Source organism: Panicum virgatum, chromosome 6K (assembly GCF_016808335.1).
Source record: "Panicum virgatum strain AP13 chromosome 6K, P.virgatum_v5, whole genome shotgun sequence".
Classification (NCBI taxonomy): Eukaryota; Viridiplantae; Streptophyta; class Magnoliopsida; order Poales; family Poaceae; genus Panicum; species Panicum virgatum.
Window position 1 is genome coordinate 15,096,202 of NC_053141.1, and position 18,715 is coordinate 15,114,916.

The 18,715-nt window shown below is 44.9% G+C and overlaps 1 protein-coding gene across 1 annotated transcript; it reads left to right on the forward strand.

Annotated features, from left to right (window-relative positions):
• The first annotated feature begins 7,546 nt into the window (after positions 1–7,546).
• LOC120711857 (glycosyltransferase BC10-like) lies at positions 7,547–11,313 on the forward strand. Its single transcript, XM_039997520.1, has 2 exons — positions 7,547–8,442; positions 10,417–11,313. Exons 1-2 carry the CDS (start codon positions 7,723–7,725, stop codon positions 11,059–11,061), a joined length of 1,365 nt encoding a protein of 454 aa, XP_039853454.1. The 5' UTR covers positions 7,547–7,722; the 3' UTR covers positions 11,062–11,313.
• Positions 11,314–18,715: the final 7,402 nt, after the last annotated feature.

The following is an 18,715-nucleotide window of genomic DNA, read 5'->3' on the forward strand; positions in this document are numbered from 1 at the left end:
TAATTAATTCATTTATATTACTTCTCGACTGAATCGTTTCCGATCGTTACCGATCCCGACCGAATCGTTTCCGATAGTTTCCGATCGTTATTGATCCCGACCGAATCGTTTCCGATAGTTTCCGATCGTTACCGATACCGACCGAATCATTTCCGATAGTTTCCGATCGTTACTGATACCGACCGAATCGTTTCCGATAGTTTCCGATCGTTACCGATCTAAATATGTGGATTATTTAGAGAATTTTTTAAGGGTTTTATTTGTATTCATATTTTAGTTACGATGGACCCGCGACACACAGACGCGGAAGATGAACAGTTCCTGTTGAATACGATTGGCGAAGGTCAAGGAGATGTCCCTGAACAAGCTGATGATGGCAGCAATACCGACATATATTTGAATATGTCCGGTGATGGAATTGAGCCACCATCTATTCAGGATGACGCTGCTAATGAACAAAGTGCTAATGTACATATCACAACTATACTTATTTGTAGTGACAATTATATTTTCATCTGAATCTATATGAATACTATGAATGTTTTTTATAGCCGTCTGGATCATCGTCGCAGCAGAAAAAGACGAAGCGAGGCCCAACAAAAAAACTGGAAGGGCGGTTCATTATAACGGAAGTTGGCCCAGATGGCGAACCGATCGCTCCAGAAGCCGCCGCCAAAAAATTCATAAGACAATCCGGATGTATTGTCAGGGACCACATCCTGATCAGTTCCAATCCAAGCGAGGAACGGGATGCGGTACCCGAAAGAGAAAAAGAATGGTGCTGGCGGAAGCTTAAGAAAAACTTCACGGTTCCAGCTGAATCCGAAGAGATATGCAAGCACTGGACCCTGAGTAAGATGGCCGAACAGCTGCAATCATTCAAGAAAATTTTGACGAAGAAATATATCAAGACCGGGACCACACCCATATTTACTGGCGAGCTCGAAAAGCTCAGGGGTCACTGGGATGTATTTGTGGAATACAAGTCTTTAGAGCTTGGGCTTCAGAAGGTGAAGAAGGCCAAAGACAACGCCTCGAAGAAAGTGTACTGTTGACGCTCCTTAGAGCGCCGATTTACGTACCGCAAGCGCACGGATCATGTAGCTTTTCCCTTAGAGTATTCCCCCAAGATTTATCAATCCACGGAACAAGTGTATTACTATGCTTAACTAACCACTAATGCTTAACTAAGCACTAATGACGTTGGTAAAAGATCTATATTGAGTGATTGAATGTGAAATAGATCTAATCTAACCAATCTAATCTAATCTAGACTAGTGAGCAATGATAGGTGTGTGCACAAGATATGAAGAGCATTTGTCCATAGGGTCTAGAATCACTAGAGATGTAATCGCCAAGCAACGAAGAACGGATCTAATCTACCAAAGGTGTGTTCCAAGATCAAAACCTTTCCCTCCCGCATACTGTCACTACACGAGGATAATCGGTAACAAATCAACAAGAACCCGATAGTTGGTGTAATCTAAGTAAACCATGCAAGAGCAAAACAAACCCAAAGCCAAGTCGCAAACTATTAGGCATCAAAGCATCATCAACAAGAATCGTGATAGATCAATCTCATAAAGGATTCGGCAATTACAACTCAAGATCTCCTTACAACCCCATGAACAAACGAGGACTTTACCCCATGAAGCTAAGCGAAGCGTAGTCGATCATGGTGATGAAATCTCCGGCAAGGGATGGATCCCTTGCTGTCCTCCAACTTGCAGCGGCGCCGAGGGACGATGAGGCCTCCGGTGTCGCCTTTCTCTTGTGTCTAACTCGAATGGATCTCTGAAACTCGTCTCTGGATGCTCTATCTCTCTCTCTCTGCGATCTCTACGATCCTCCTCTTTGATGGCGGCTTCGGGGTATATATAGGTGGTTCTGGTCGGTGGTTTTGGTAAAACACAGATTAGGGTTGACTCATACTTCGCGCTGAAGAAAATTGAGGCCGATTGAGCCCCGGAATGGGCTAGGCCGGCCGGCTCAGAGGGCCCTAGGCCGGCCGGCCTGGGCCCTTTCTGGCCCCTTTCGGTCCCATCTTTCAAGTGCGACCTCTTCTCCTTATTCCTCATCTTAGCCCAGTTGTGACCATGCGTCAAAACATCTCCGAAAATGTCCAATTTCCTGCCAAAACACAACATGCTCCAAAATCCAGGACAAAATCGAAAACGGTCAAGTTCGGGTGCCAAGTGGCGGGTTAGTACATGAATCATCCCGAAGAATTTACCAAAACCACTCCTAATCATATAATAAAATGGGTACTTAAGGAGCGCCAACATGTACCATCACACTCTTGGCCAAGGAGGCTACAAGCTTGCAATACCCAAATGGGAGAAGATGGAGCAGGATCTGCTTGATAGAGGCATCCAACCTGCGACCATGAACTGGCCTGAAAGGTCAAGGACCTAGTTTTATGGTGACGGGGGAAGCTTGGACCCATTGACTGGTGACTGCATCTATGGGCCAAACATCCAGCGAGCAACCCAGAGACTACAGGAGGCCATACAAGCAGCGGCCGAGGGAACATTCCAGCCAGATAGAGAGAGGGACGAGCTGACTTACGCCCTTGGGAATCCAGAGCATCCGGGCCGCACAAGAGGCAAAGGCGTGGTTCCGTGGAAGTATGGGTTCAGGGATTACATTGAATCGTATAGAAGCCGGCAAAGAAGAAAGAATGATGAGCGGGAGCACTTGCAAAGGCTAGAGGAACGGCTCATGTCACATGATCAAAGACTGGAGGAAGAGGTTCAACGCCAAGTGGCCATAGTAATGAGCCAGCAACAGCAAGCGCAAACGGTGCCTCCAGAGCCTAATGTCGCAGTCGATCATCTGTCTCAGTGGAAAAGCAGCTGCGCTTCCACAGACGTCGCCGTCACCGAGCCAACGGGGATCTAGGCCGCAGTTGAAGCGAAGGCCCCGCAACGATTTCCTGTGGATGAGATCACCCAGCGGACACCTTGTGACCTACAGACTGCCGTTAAGAACTTAATGTTCACTGTTGTGTACGGTACCGCCATGCCAACCCAACCAGGCGACGTGTACCACGGGCAGCAAATTCCTCCAGGATACACAAGAGTTGGCGTGGAGCAGGTGTGCCAGGGTTAGGAGACGCTCGAGCTTGATATTCCTGGAGGTGATGGGGAGAGGACACTAGCAGAAGCCATTCATGGCTACATCCTATGGGATAAGCGCTACATTGTTCTAAAGTCGGATGATCAAACATCAAGACCGGCATCTCAGCATGCCTCTCCATGGCCGGCATCTCCGTAAAACTCCCCAAGGGCAGCACTGTCTCGGCAAGGTTCACCGGCACATTCTCCATCACCTTCATCTCATGCGCCGATGAACACTCAAGCGTCACCGTCGCCTCCATGGTCACCCCCTCCACCGCCGGCAAAGAAGCAGAAATGGCCGCCGACAAAGAAGGTAGCTACACCGGCTAAGGAACCTCCAAAGAAGAAGGAAAAGGAGAAGAAAACTAAGGAGGCTCCTATTAAACCCTGGAACATGAGCCTTGAAGAATGCGATCGGATAACTCAAGAAAGAGTTAAAGAGCACTTCAAGCCAAAGCCGAAGCCGGAGCCCGAGAAAGTGATAAATCCGAGAGATTTGAAATTTTTTAAGGGAATGTGCGAAGCAAATAAGAGAAAATTCATTCCGAGAGACCCCCCTTCAGACTACGAACACACAATTATCAAAACTACTGAGAAAAATAAGTGACAATCAAAGTCGTCGTCATCCGACGTTCCACAGCTCGGAGCCCAAAAGAAACAATCAATAGAGCCTCTCGTAGTGGGACAGACGACGCAAGAACAAGACTTTATTACATTTTTGAAAGAATCAAACCTGACGGCGGCTCAGATTGCAGGGGGAGAAGATATTCCAAAGGCCGATGTGGTCGTCAAATGGACGTATGAGATCGGCAAATCTCTTGTACCCCACGAAATAGTGTCCATGCTTCCAACACAAATGTATAAGCTGCACCAGCACTACATGCGTGCGATGGCCGATTGCATCTTCATGCAGGGCGCAAAGATTAAATATGACGATTTCTTACGGGGGGAGGCCATTATATGGATAAACTGGGAAGAAATTTACCAACTATTCCATCAGGAGGCCCTCGACATCTCTATGGTCGGCTTGTGGGTTCTGTAAGTATTTTACTCTCCTTGCATATTGTTTTGCATGATCTCAACATACTGATCTCTTGATTTATTCGGTATCATGTAGAATGGAGATACAAACTTGCAGGAGAAAGGGATACTCTCACCTCGGCTTCATCGACCCAATTACTTGTAATTGGAGGATTCTACGCGACACTGCCGATGAGCTATACCAAAACTTGTTCAAGTACATAAGCATTCATCACAACAAGCAAATGATATTGTTTCCTTACAACTTTGCGTGAGTGATTCCTTCCGTCTAACTCTTTCTATTTTGTAATCGAATTGTTTAAACCTTAACTACCAAGAACTGCCTCTGTATAATCTTGCAGTGAACACTGGGTCCTAATTGTCATAATTCCCGAGAAGAGCCTACTCGTGGTTATGCATTGAGGAGACCTCCAGAACAATACGAAAATCTTCTTAACACGATGAAAAAGTAATTCTACCACTACTCCGTCGATGACCGATAATTTGAATCACTTTGTTACTTGACTATAATTGTTCTAATCATGCACAGGATTTGGAAACAATTCGCTAAAAATTATCCAGGCAAATTTGACAAGGAATTGAAGATCAACACAGATTTTGCGGTATGCACTTGGATGATTCGTTGCACGATTCATTAGTTTTATTATATATTCATGTAAATACCTGATAATTTCTTCTCTCTTAAAGCGTATGAGGCAGAAACAAGGCGCTAATTTATGCGCATACTATGTATGCGAGAACATCCATGGTTTGGTAGGGCCTCCAAAGGGCTGGACAGATTGGGAGGAGGAAGTAAGTAAAAAACTTGTTAATATTTGAACTCGTATTTTAATTAGTCAAAAATAATTATCCCCTTTTTCCATAGGTCGAGGAGATGCGCGATAAACTCATACCGGAGGAAAAGATTATGGCGATTCAAGAACAATTGTCCTGATTTATTGTTGAGCAAGTCCTCGATCCAAAAGGCGAATTCTACTATGATGGACTATCTAATATTGACAATCGCAGCAAATATGATAATATACGTGTATATATGTAATTAAGAACGAATATACCTATGTAAATATATGTGTGTGTATGTATTAAATTTCTATTTATGAGTATGTATGTATTATATATATATAATCACTCCAATAATATATATGTGTATATATATATAATATTGGTCCTAGACATTTTCATATGTAAAGGAATTCACATGTATAGATATGTGTATACATATATATATATATAAGTGAATTAATTTATATATGAAAAATATTTAGGACAAATATTATAAAAGTAACTATATATATGTATATATTAGTGGAGATCATACACACTGAATTCCAATACATAAGTTTAATTGAAATGCAAAAGTATAATTGAAATAGAAAAAGAATTGAGAAAAGGAAAACAGAAAAAAAAAGACCTTTTGTCCCGGTTGCCAGACCTGGGACAAAAGAGCACCCCCTTTTGTCCCTCTCTTTTGTCCCGGACTGGCGTTCCCGGTTGGGAAACCAGGACAACAGGGGTTTCCCAACCGGGACAAATCAACGTTTTTGTAGTAGTGGGTTTGAGATTCTTTGCCGTCACGGAGGCTATGACTTTGCCACTGACATGTGGGTCTAATGACACCAAGGTCCACATGTCGGTGACAAAGTCACTGTGGAAGTCGACTACTGAGGAGCTTCTCCCGTGATGGGAGCCTAGAAATCTGAGTTTCGCAGTTGATTTAACCTGGAATCATTGCACTTGAACAGGCCTGCTACGCTAGACAAAAACTTTAGGGAAAATTGGTTATGTTGCACGTAAAATACCACCAAAATCATTCGGCCCCGTAAAATACCACCGAAACATGTAGTGTTACCTTGAACTGCCATTCTGTGACGTTTTCTGTCATGCTCGCCGTCAGCTCCGCCCTCTGGTGTGGCTGGCTCCGCCTCTAGCTCGCTGCCTGCTCGTGCTTTTGGTGGTATTTTGGAAAAACGTCACGGAATGGCAATTCAAGGTAACGATGCACGTGTCGGTGGTATTTCACGGAGCCAAACGATTTTGGTGGTATTTTATGAAATTGTCATCTTTCGATACTACACAACCAATTGTCCTAAAACTTTATTGGGCCGATGGACCTCACCGTGGTCCATGCACATACTTTAGAGGAAAGACGAAAATCTGTAGCTGCGGACGATATATAACCGCGCACAAAGGCTACAATGTGCTTGTGATGAAAATTCGCTACATTTTGACCCGTGTCGAACAAGCCGTCCAGCTAGTTGAACCGAGCGAACCAACAAGTCCCTGAGCGGTTCTGTGGTCCAGTCCTACCAAAATTGACTCCTACCAACTACTCTAGATCCGACGACCGCAATCAAAAAAGATAAGAGACCCAACAAGGCAGAAAGGAGAAGAAAGAAGAATAATACCGCCACTTTGAACATCCCCTCCGGCCCTCCTCTTGCCGGCAGCCGCGGCCGGGGCCGTACCAAGTTACCAACGCACTCGCGCTGCGCTGGGAGCCGCGCTTGAGCGCCGTGCGCTGATGGGCAGAGCACTAGTGGCTGACCGTCGTCAAGCCAGACATTAGCTACTGCCTTGTGCCTACCTACTGGAACGCCCGGCCCTCCCAGCACATGGAAAACACCAGCTCAGTGCAAGACTAATAATTTAGCCCACTATTAGTTGAAAGAATTTTTGTAACTCATCTCTTAGCTTATTTGTATAGTTATTTATCTTTTATATAGTTGTTTATCTCACAAATTTTTTTTACTCTTATGGCTTTATAAGCTTACAGTCCACTTCTCTCTCTCATCTTCTCTCTCCTCCACCTCAACATTCATATGGCTTATAATCTACTTCCTTCATTCCAAATTATAAAACATCCCAAGAATCTTAGAGAGTCAAAGCAATCTCAAATTTTACCAAGATTATAGAGAAAAGTATAAAGATTTATGATATCAAATTGATGTACTATAAAAATATAACTAATAAAGAATTTGATGGTACTTAGTTTATATAATAAATATCATTATTTTATTATATAAATTTTGTCAAACATAAAAAATTTTGACTCTTCAAAATTGTTGAAATGTCTAATAATTTAAAATGAAAGAAGTACCATAATACTTGCCTCGACGATATTCAGCAGCTGCAACTGTCTGTTCTAGCCTTCTAGGCCTGCATGCCTGGACCAGCGCCGCCACCGACGAATACCAACTGCAGAGTGGGCCCCGCCGGCCGCCGTCCTCGGAGAGCCCGCTTTCGGAGACCGGCGACCCGACGACGAATCCAAGCCCGACACGCGACGACCAGGTCGTCCCTCCCCTCCCCTTCCCCTCCCCCGGCTTCCCTTTTCCCCCGGTGGAGATCTCCCCATAACGTTCCTGATCATTACGTGTTCCTGCGAATCCACTGTCACGCGCGCCGCGTCCAAATAAATACTCCCCGCGATCGCGACCGCCGACCTCACCCCTACCCCAGTTGCCGCCCTCACCGGCTGCCTTGCCTCGCCGACCGACCTGCCCCTTCGATGCCCTGTCTTCTTCCCTGACGGCGCAGGACCCCAGCAGGCCGCGACCGGCCCATGACCGCCAAGAACAACCTTAAGCAGCAGCACGCGTTGCCCATGGTGGTGGCCGGCATGGCCGCCACCCCGGCTTGCCCCGTCCGCACCAAGCTCCTGCTCTGCGCCGCCCTCGGCTTCGCGCTCGGCGTCGCGGCCACCGTCTCCCTCCTCACGAGCTCCGCCTCCCCCTACACGGCCTCGCTCCACGCCCACGGGGGGGCGCTCGCCGGGCTCTTCCTGCCGGCCTCCGCCACCGCCGCCGCGAACGCCGTCCGGGACGACCGGCAGCAGCAACCGCCCGCGGCGCCGCGCCCGCCGCGGCCGGAAGGACAAGGGCCGCCGGCGCCGGCCGTGCCCGCCCCGGCAACGATCCGGCGGCCTCGGTCGTGGACGGAGCGGCCGCCGGCGGCGGGCATTAGCGCTATCACTACTACTACTGCCCCTCCGCCACCGACGCCGGCCGGCGGTGCCTTCCTCAGCAGCGGCAGCATCGGCGACGACGACGAGGAGCTGATGGCCCTGGCGGCGTCGGCGCCGCGGGCGGTACCGCCCGGCGCGGCGCCCAAGGTGGCGTTCCTGTTCCTGACGCGCTGGGACCTGCCCATGGCGCCGCTGTGGAACAGCTTCTTCCACGGCCACCGCGGGCGCTACAACGTCTACGTGCACACCGACCCGGCCTTCAACGGCTCCGAGCCGCCGGAGACCTCCGCCTTCCACCGCCGGAGGATCCCCAGCAAGGTGCGTCCCATCAATCCGTCCGGCCTCCACACCCATTCATGGCGCGCATTAGTAGGGAATCCAATCGCGTGCTTAATTACAGAGAAGAGAGAGAAAAGCATTAACGGAAATCATTCACCTAAACCTAATGGCCGGCACATTAATTAGTGGATTTGCAAACGCGTGAATGCCTAGTTTTTTTTTTAAAGTACGTGAATGCCTACTTTACCCGGATCGAGCTAGTCAGTCCGCCATTGACGGGAGGGAGTAATCCGAATCCATATGGAAAGCATGCATTCCCATTGGAGTAGATGGCACACTGCATGGTTTGCAAGATGACAAGCGAGTCCACATCACCGGCAAAGGCATTGGGCCGGCGTGCCATCCAGGAAAGAATTTTCGCCTTTTCCACTTGCAAACAACCGGAATTCCACGGGGGCGGGCGGGGCGGGCGATGGATTCGGAGCTCATGTTTCCTTGTCTTGACAAAGTTTTCTTTTGATTCAAAAAAAGACAAAGTTTTCTTTTGTTCTGGAATGGGCAAGGATCATCGGTATAGTAGGTGTCCAAATATTCGTCAGTACTCCCTTCATTTCAAATTGTAAGTTGTTTTGAAAATTTTAGTTATATAATTTTTGCTATGAATCTAGATATAACATATATCTAAGTACATAATAAAAACTATGCATTTAGATTTGTCAAAACGATCTGCATTTTGAAACAGAGGAAGTAGGTATTCAGTGAACTCATAAATCATTGCTAATATGGATCGACCACCAAATAGCAAATTACCGTTAAAATTGATCCTGAACTCTGAAGCAAGGAAGGCAAAGGTTCCCTAGAATCGCCTTGCTTGAGTTGTGAGTTGTGGCACGACGACGTGCCTTGTGCACTTGGAAAGAACCGCCAGCTGCTTCATCGCCGGGGTTTGCATTCGACACACTCAAAGTTTCCCTGATTGGTTAATATAGTGCCTACTACGCAGTACTTTAGTGCCAGTATGCCAAGTTACAATAATAGTACATTGTACTATTCCGGAACATCATATAGTGGACGGAACGTTATCGTCAATGTATCCCATGCCACGTTGGTTGAAAAGGACTCTTGCATGATTGATGATGGAAGATAAAGTTAATACGATGAAAACCCGCTCCTATCGTCAAAACAACGAGCATACACTTCACACTTGCTTGCTTCTAGGAAGTGTAAACATTTCCTTTTCATTTTTATTCTTATCTTCCACAGTTCAAATAAGGAATGGAAAAGTCCATATTATATTACTCCCCTCGAGTATCGTCGAAGTCCGGATAACCTCTAAACTATTTCTTGGTTCAATTTATCTTCTAAAGTGTGTCATTTGGTCCAATTTACCTTTTTTATAAATTAATCTTTTTTATTTATCCATGCACAAGTGAAGTCTAAAATTAAAATTTTGCAAGATGATAGTAGATATTTTTTTCATTATTATTTTGATAAGGTATGATATTTAAGAATACATTACCCCTTATATATGATACAAAATTATAGAAAAACAATAATGATAAAAAATTTATAATATACTTTTTGAGACACATTGTGATGCCCCACTATAATATGGAGAAACCTAAATTAAGATTTCATTTGTACATGGAGAAATAAAAAGACAAATTATATTAGAAGGTAAAATAAATAAAATGACATAGTTTATGGGCCAAACTAACTAAGAGATAGCTAAGAGTGTTATCTGAACTTTGGCTATACTTGAGATGAGTAATTTGAACTTTTCCTAAGGAATATTATCATCACTTAATTTAAAAACAGGGGAATTTCTCATTTTTCGTGAAATGGAACAATTAAATAGCAAGTCAAAGACTTGCCCCAATCAAGCAAATACACTTTGCAAAGATTGACAGTCAAAGACTTGCCCTAATCAAGAAAATACACTTTGCAAAGATTGACGATGAAGAAGTACAATTAGTATTAACATTGGCATGTATTTAAATTATAAATTTGCAGGAGGTGAAATGGGGCCACGTGAGCATGGTGGAGGCGGAGCGCCGGCTGCTGGCGCACGCGCTGCTGGACGACCCCTCCAACGCCCGCTTCGTCCTCCTCTCGGAGTCGCACGTCCCGCTCTTCGACTTCCCCACCGTCCACTCGTACCTCGTCAACTCCACCCAGGTGTTCCTCGAGTCCTACGACCAGCCCGGCGCCACGGGCCGCGGCCGCTACAGCCGCCGTATGAGCCCCGTCGTCGCCGCCGCGCAGTGGCGCAAGGGCTCCCAGTGGTTCGACCTGGACCGGGGCCTCGCCGCCGACGTCGTTGCCGACCGCGTCTACTTCCCCGTCTTCCGGCGCTTCTGCAGCCGGGGCTGCTACGCCGACGAGCACTACCTGCCCACGCTGATCAACATCCGGCGGCCGGCGGCGGCCGCCAACCGGAGCCTCACGTGGGTCGACTGGTCCCGCGGCGGCCCGCACCCGGCGCGGTTCACCAGGATGCAGGTCACCGTCGACTTCCTCCGGTGGCTCAGGAGCGGCACCACGTGCACGTACAACGGCAGGACCACCGACGTGTGCTTCCTCTTCGCCAGGAAGTTTTTGCCAAACTCGCTCACCAGGTTCTTGAGATTCGCGCCCAAGGTCATGGGTTTTGGCTAACCAAACCATGGGCGCATGAAGGGCTCATTAAAATTGACGTCAGACACGGGTCAAATCACATTCTTTCATTCATGTGTTAGTTGTTCCGGATGTGTGAGTGTAAAGGGGATGGATTATTTCTTGTAATTCAAATTCTTCTTCTTTTGTAAAGGCAACTCTCTCGAATACAAAATGCATGTCGTTTAGGATCCATGCATGCTGGTCAAACTTTTTATTTTTGACCACCGATGTTTAAAAAACACACTAAGAATAATGAAATGTAAGACAGATGTAACTGGATTCATCATGAAAATGTTTGATTAACTTTGTTTGAAATGTCATACTTTCGTATAAATTATTGTTCAAATTTTCACTTTGCACACAGTAGACTATATACCACTATTACAAAAAATAATTTACTGCGATCTTTTTTTAACACCTCCGAGACGGGCAGCAATTTCGACCACCTCGATTAATGCCAGGTATTAATCGAGGCAGTCATTTTCTATTAACCGAGACGGTCAAAAAAATCATCTCGCAAAATCGATCAACCAAAACGGTTGTTTTATTTACCAAGACGGTTAAACATACCCGCCTCGGTTAATCATTTACGGAGACGGACATATATTAGGCGTTTGTCTCTGTTAAGGCTTTTGCCCGTCTCAGTTAAAAATGTTGTAGTAGTATACCATGTTCTAATAACGATATGAATTTTAACCTAAGGTACTACTATAGAATAGTAGAGAGCATCTAAAGGCTACTTGAGCATATTAATTTGGACCAACAAATATTTCAGTTTAGCTTTTCTCGATCTAACAATCTATATCTTCCATTTCGATCCACCGATCGCCATCTATTCGATTAGGTGTCACTCTGTAAATCCGAAAATATTCGGGATCGCGCGCGCGGGTGCGTGCGCACTCGTCGCAGAAGCACCCCGTGTGTCTAGCCCCGCTTGTTGCTGGGTTGGTTTTGCGACCCACGGGGTGGTTAGGGCCCAATTTTGCTATTTTTTTCTTTCTTTTTCTTTTTTCCCTCTCAAAAATTATAGTGGAACACTTTTTTCATTTATTTTAAAGGAATAATTTTGTTCCAATGATAAGATTTGATCCAACTGAACAAATTTTAGTTTTTGTTCTGACGGAACATTTTTTTATTCTAGTGGAACAATTTATTCCAGTGGAACAATTTGATCCAACTGAACAAATTTTTATTTTTATTTTGACGAAACATTTTTAATTTTAGTGGAACAATTTGTTTCGGTGGAACAATTTTGGTCTATTTTGTTCCAGCGAAACAATTTGTTTCAATCATATGGGCTGTTAGCTCAAAACAATTAGCGTGGCGGTTGGTGGGCCGAGAGCTCATGAAGAATTGAAAAACACGCCGGCCCAAAAAAACGAGGCGGGGGAACGCCTTGTGCGACTGTTTCACTCCCACCCACGCGCATCTCCATCAGGACCCTGTAAATCTCACACAAACGGTGGCATGGGCTTAGCCCAATAAGCTTTTGGCCAGCCAGAGCCCAAAGGATGGCACAGCCCATGTGCTGTATTTTTTCTTTTTTTTTTCTGCATTATTCTCCTCATTTTTTTTCCTTTCCTTCTTTCTTTGCCAATCCATATAAACTTTATATGTTTTTCTTGTGCTTGTAATATTCATAACATTCGTACTTATTTGTTGAAATGAATATAAACATATCTAAACTTGATTGGTTTATGCCGTATTGAAAATCTATTGTCATGTATTATAGTTTGAATTGTTATTACGATGATGAAAAAGTTATTATTCAGTCCATAGTATATTTTATATTGTTCTAGATGTAAAAAATTATTGTTACGTGGTATATTTTGGTAATAAACAATTATTGTTCATGAAAAAGTCTGCATTGTTCTAATAGAGTGAAAAATCTATTTCATTGAAATGATCCATCACTGAATTTAAAATTCATTGTTCTAATAACTTACTTCAATTTCTCTATGAAACATTTTGATTTTTGAACGATAAAAAGCCATTTTTATTAACCTAATTCGACAATTATGTACCAATTTGATTGTTCTAGGTACATATTGAATTGTTCTCATCGTGGAAAAACACGTTCCACGGTATGTTTTTAATGTCCTATAGTCAATATCATTGCTCTTATAGTATCTTTCAGTTGTTCCTATATATTTTTTACCTTTTTTTTAGAAACTCCTATATTATTTTACTTTGTCCCACATTTATGTTTTACTTTCTATTTGTCAATTTTTTTTATAGTCAAACCTTTTTCGCAAGGTTGGGCCTGGCCCTTCCATCAAATTTAGGCCCATAGAATCGAAAATAGCTCAGTGTAACTTATGGCGCTTTTTTCTTTTTTATATTTTTAAAAAATAAAATTTTTAAAAATATATGTCTATTTTGAAATATTTTAAAAATACCCCCGGTCGCCCCCCCATAGGGCGACAGGCCCTAAGTGTATTTTTTTCTTCAAATTTGCAACGAGGTCCCTAGAAAAAAAAGGAGGCCGGTCGCCCCCCCAACGGGCGACATGGGGGCCTGTCGCCCCCCCCCCACGGGTGACCGGGGTATCCCCCCTTATCTAAGATCCAACCCCCCTTTCCCTCCTCATTTGAGTCCGAAAATTCCACCAAAAATCCAGAAAAAAAGAGAGGGGTGAGGAGAAGGGAAGCGGCGAAGTCCTGCCGGATTCAGCACTTGTGATCTGCAGGTTAGTACATTTAGTTTATATATTTTTCTATTTAAGTATTACGCATTTAAGTAGGAGTAATTTAAGTAGGGGTGAGTAATTTAATTTAATTAGTGCTATAGTAGAACCATTTAAGTAGGAGTTTAATGATACTTTAGTTTGTAGTTACGTAGTAGTAAATTAGTTTAGAAAATTAGTACTACGCATTTATTATTACAATTGCAGTACTATTAGAGACATGTTTATAAATTAATTATGATTTAGAAAAGAATTTGGCATATGCAGTATAGAATTTGAGTGTCATCACGTACTTATGAATACTTATACGTTATAGTTGAATTTCATACTTAGTTTTTACGGATTATTGAATAAGGTAGTGAAGTAAAGAATATAACTCGATAAATATTATGTGATATACAGATATGTCGAGCAAAATGCAGTTTCAAGTATTTTATGGTGACTACAATGTTATGTATGGGCCAAATGGAGTAGATCTTTCTGCCTTTAAGTGCACATCTAGCGCCATAGATAAACCTCTGGAAAGGAGTTTTGGTTCCATATGTAACTGGCTGCAGCGTGGGTTCCGTGTTGATCCGTTGACACATGTGATCACCGTCCAGTCTCTTGTTAATTGGGAGGTAGAAAGTGAATTATGGGAATTGATGATGATACAAAGCACTGATGACTGGCAGAAGTACATGCAAGCAGCTCTAGAGAGTGGGTGGCCTCTGGCCATTCTTGTTCAAATCCGGGAGAATACACAAAATGAAATCCAACATTATGCAGATCAAGGAACTCCGAGTATTGGAAGAGAGACCAATTATGTTGAGCAAGATGAGTCAGAAGAGACAGAGAACCAAAACATGGGACCATAGGGCCTTGCTGATGAGGGAGAGAGGATACATAGCACTGTGGACGAGATGGAGGCAGAAGACCAAACCGCAATAGAGATGGACGAATATGAGGGCTCATCTGATGACGAGCAGTACTCATTGCCAAAAGAGTGGAAGGAGCATGATTTTGGCAGTCATGTCGCAGAAGATGTACGAAATCAGGAGTGGGAGTACAGAGGGAATGAGGTAGTGCAAGGTGCAACATATCCAAACATTGAAGCCGTAAAAGATGATGTGAGACTATGGGCAATATCATTGAAACGAGAATTCAGAGTCGTAAAGTCTGGCAGTAAAGAATATGAGGTGAAGTGTGTGAATGATGGATGTCCATGGCGAGTACATGCATTCAAGGGAAAATGGAAGTCCAACTGGAAATGTTCCATTGTGACATAGCACACTTGTTTGCTGTCAGAAGTTCTTCCCTCGCATCGCAATATATCATGCGACTTTGTTGTAAAGCAAATGTATGGGTTTATTATGGACAACCTTAATTATGAGCCAAAAATGATTGTTCGACACATTGAGCAGACTTACCAGTACACCATCAGTTATTTGAAGGCATGGCGCGCTAAACAAAGGGTGTTCGAGATGCGGTTCGGCACATACAAGGCATCATATGATAACCTACCTCGTATGTTATCCCAGGTTGCTGCTAGAAATCCTGGAAGCTTTTATGACACATATCTCGTACCAGCCATGACTAGGGGACAAAGAATTATGCAACAAGCCTTCTTTTGCATAGGTGCTTGTGTTAGAGCATTTCAGTTTTATCTTCCGGTGATCTGCATTGATGGCACATTTTTGACTGGAAGGTATAAAGGTCAGATACTCACCGCAATCGGTGTAGATTGCAACAACCAAATAGTTCTGCTTGCATTTGCATTTGTTGAGAATGAGAACATAGACAGTTGGTATTGGTTCCTTGAACGAGTGAAGATTCATGTTGTTGTTGCATGCCCAGATGTGTGCCTTATTAGTGATAGGCATGCAGGTCTGCTGCAATCAATACTGAAATTGCAACGTGGAACTGCGACAACGCCTCCATTGTGGCCCGATGTCCAAAACAGGTGGTGCATTAGGCATATGGGTGCAAACTTCTATGACCACTTCAAGAACAAGGATCTTAAGAACCTGTTTAAGAGGTTGTGCACCCAAAATCAATAGAGAAAATTCAATGTATTATGGCAGATGCTTGATCAGTTGACTGCAGAGCTAGTGAACGTAAGGGCATCAGGAGCAGGCACGAGTCAGACTGCAGAGGCTAGGGATTCAATTGAGAAGCCATTTTCACACTGGATTCGAGGTGCACCTAAGGAGAAATGGTCATTCCTTTATGATACCAACGGAATACGGTATGGTATTTAGACAACGAAACATGCAGAGTGTTTCAATATGGTTATGCGTTCTTGTCGTGCCTTTCCTCTTGTGGGAATTGTTTAGTTCATCATGTATGGGTGCATGAAGTATTTCAGATAGCGTTACATGGCTGCAAGCATAAACATCAGCAACCCCCAAATTCAGTTTTGCAAAAGAGTGACACAATATATGCAAGAGAAGATTGAAAAGGCCAAACTACACCGCGTCATATCGACAGGTACAATGGAGCATAGATTTGAGGTTCTATGCAAGGATAGAAGTGGTCGTGGTATCCGTAGAGATAGGGTGGTACAGGAGAGTTTGATTACAGTAGATGGAAAAGCCTTCTGCTCCTGCATGAAGTCTAAGTTATTGCATTTGCCATGCTCCCATCTCATTGCGACATGTGCAGAGTCTGCGTTGCAGCCAGAAGTATTTGTTTCACCTTACTTCAGCAAGGAAGCAGCTGTATCCACCTGGGGACATGAGGTATACGTGATTGGAATTGTGGGGCTTTTCACTCAGGATAATGAGAATAAGATGTTTATTCTTGATCCAGCCACTAAGAAAGGTAAAGGCCGCCGTCAGACACGTCGTATTCGGAATGGTATGGACGAGTCGGAAGCAAGCAAGGCACAAAAGCGTTGCAGCCAATGTGGAGCATTGGGTCACATCTACAAGAAGTGTCCTCAGAATGCACTTCACGAATGGTCCTTCCGGAAATCCCAAAGATGGAGCACCTCCTACGTTCAGACGAGCATCGGCGAGAATTGCTCGTGGAAGGCATTCGGTGTCATGATCCACAATTGTATTTCATTATTTGTAATATGTAGTAATGAAATATTGCAGGTATGTAATGAAGTATTATTGTACCTATGTGTCCAGTTTATATGAAATATATATTTACCTATGTGTTCTCATATATTTTTGAATGCAGGTATGGAGATGGACTCCTTGCTAGACCCAGTGATCGACTCGAGCTACAGATCTTACTTTGCAGCTGTTGAGCACCGAGCCCTAGAGGTGCTACGTCCTCGTCCACCCGGGGAGGCGATCTCTATACACCACGATTGGTGTGACCGGTATGTAATGAAATATTATTATTTATCACTTATGTATTCGTTGGTATTCCTTTATTTCGACAATTTTGTTTTTTTGCAGGTTACGTGAGGCCGGTCTACTGACTCTGAGCCGTCTTGTCGAGGTTGGGCCTATTCAGCTCGACCGATCTCTCCTGATGGCGCTCGTTGACAGATGGAGGCCGGAGACACACACGTTCCACCTCCCGTGTGGGGAGATGACTCCTACGCTGCAGGACGTGGCCTACCTCCTCGGCCTCCCTATCGTCGGGGAGGCTGTAGGTCCGCGTGTGGTGGCGGCCTCGTGGAAGGATGAGCTGGAGGCCCGTTTTGCCCTGGTTGACCGCGTGGAAGAAGCAGGTCCGATCAACCCGCACCCGCGAGCAGCAGGTCCTTCGAAGACCTGGTTCCTACAGTTTACAGTACGTATTCATTCCATATATAAATTTAATTGTTACAATTCACATGTTCCATTGACAGTTGAAACCATTAATCTTAATTGTTTATGCAGCCTGCCCTGTTCACTGCGGATGCCGACGAGTACAGTGTGATCAGATCGCTGGAGGCGTACCTACTTTGGTTGTTGGGTTACATCATGTTCAACAACACTCATGGCAACTCGGTCGATAGGATTCTCCTTCCGTATGCACGGGAGATTGCGGATGGGGACGAGGACGTACCGCCCTACAGCTGGGGTGAGGCGGTACTTGCAGCCACTTACCGTGGACTCTGCGACGGCTGCATGAAGACACATGGGAACGCTATCCTGGCAGGATGCCCACTACTGCTACAGCTTTGGTCGTACGAGAGGCTAGCCGTTGGTCGGCCCATAGTCAGCCACGAGCCTTACCACGGGGGCATGTATGGCGACGAGGAGGACGAGAGGCCCACTATTGGAACTATCTGGATCTGGCGTCAGGTACGTTCGCAACAAATCTAATTTTATTATTCATTGTTACATGATGTATTAGCGCACTTTTAATTTTACTTATTCGGAATGCAGAGGTCTTGGGCGCATGCGCAGGTTAGACACGCATATTCTGAGTTTGTTTCGGAGCTCGACATGCTGACGCCCGAGGACGTTGTCTGGGAGCCTTACAGCCCAGAGGCTGTGGCTACCCGTGCACCAGCAAGCCTGTCTTCGCACTGCTCCGCGAATGCGAGCATGTGGCTTACTACCGCCGTCCTGGTTTATGACATCGCGGTTGAGGCATATTGCCCCTGGAGAGTCAGGAGACAGTTTGGGCAGCGCCAGGAGTTTCCGGTGCCCACCGCGTTGGAGCTTGTCAGTCGCTAGGACCACAAGTAATTATGAATGAACTTGGCTCATACATTCGTGTCGAATCTAACGATTCTCCGTGGTCCACTTTTGTAGGTTGTCAAGGAGTGGCTTGCCGTGCTCTGATGATTGGCTCACCAAGATGCAGCCGTGGGTGGACCAATGGGAACAGGCAGACGAGCACTTGGTCCATCCAACAGGACCACACACAGACAGCTCCTTTAGGGCTTACCTCACCTGGTACTTACTCCGGACTCGGGCTCGTCTGGTTTATGTTGACACACAGACAATTGGAGGCAGTCATTGTCTTATGCTGCAATATCAATAAGGTACTTTCATAATTCTATTCTAATTCATAATTAATTTAAAAACAAGTCTG

Excerpts from the sequence above, each read along its gene's own strand:
- LOC120711857 (XM_039997520.1), top strand. The coding sequence starts at position 7,723 with ATGACCGCCAAGAACAACCTTAAGCAGCAGCACGCGTTGCCCATGGTG. Across the intron at positions 8,443-10,416 it reads GCCGGAGGATCCCCAGCAAG|GAGGTGAAATGGGGCCACGT; the intron begins GTGCGTCCCATC and ends ATAAATTTGCAG.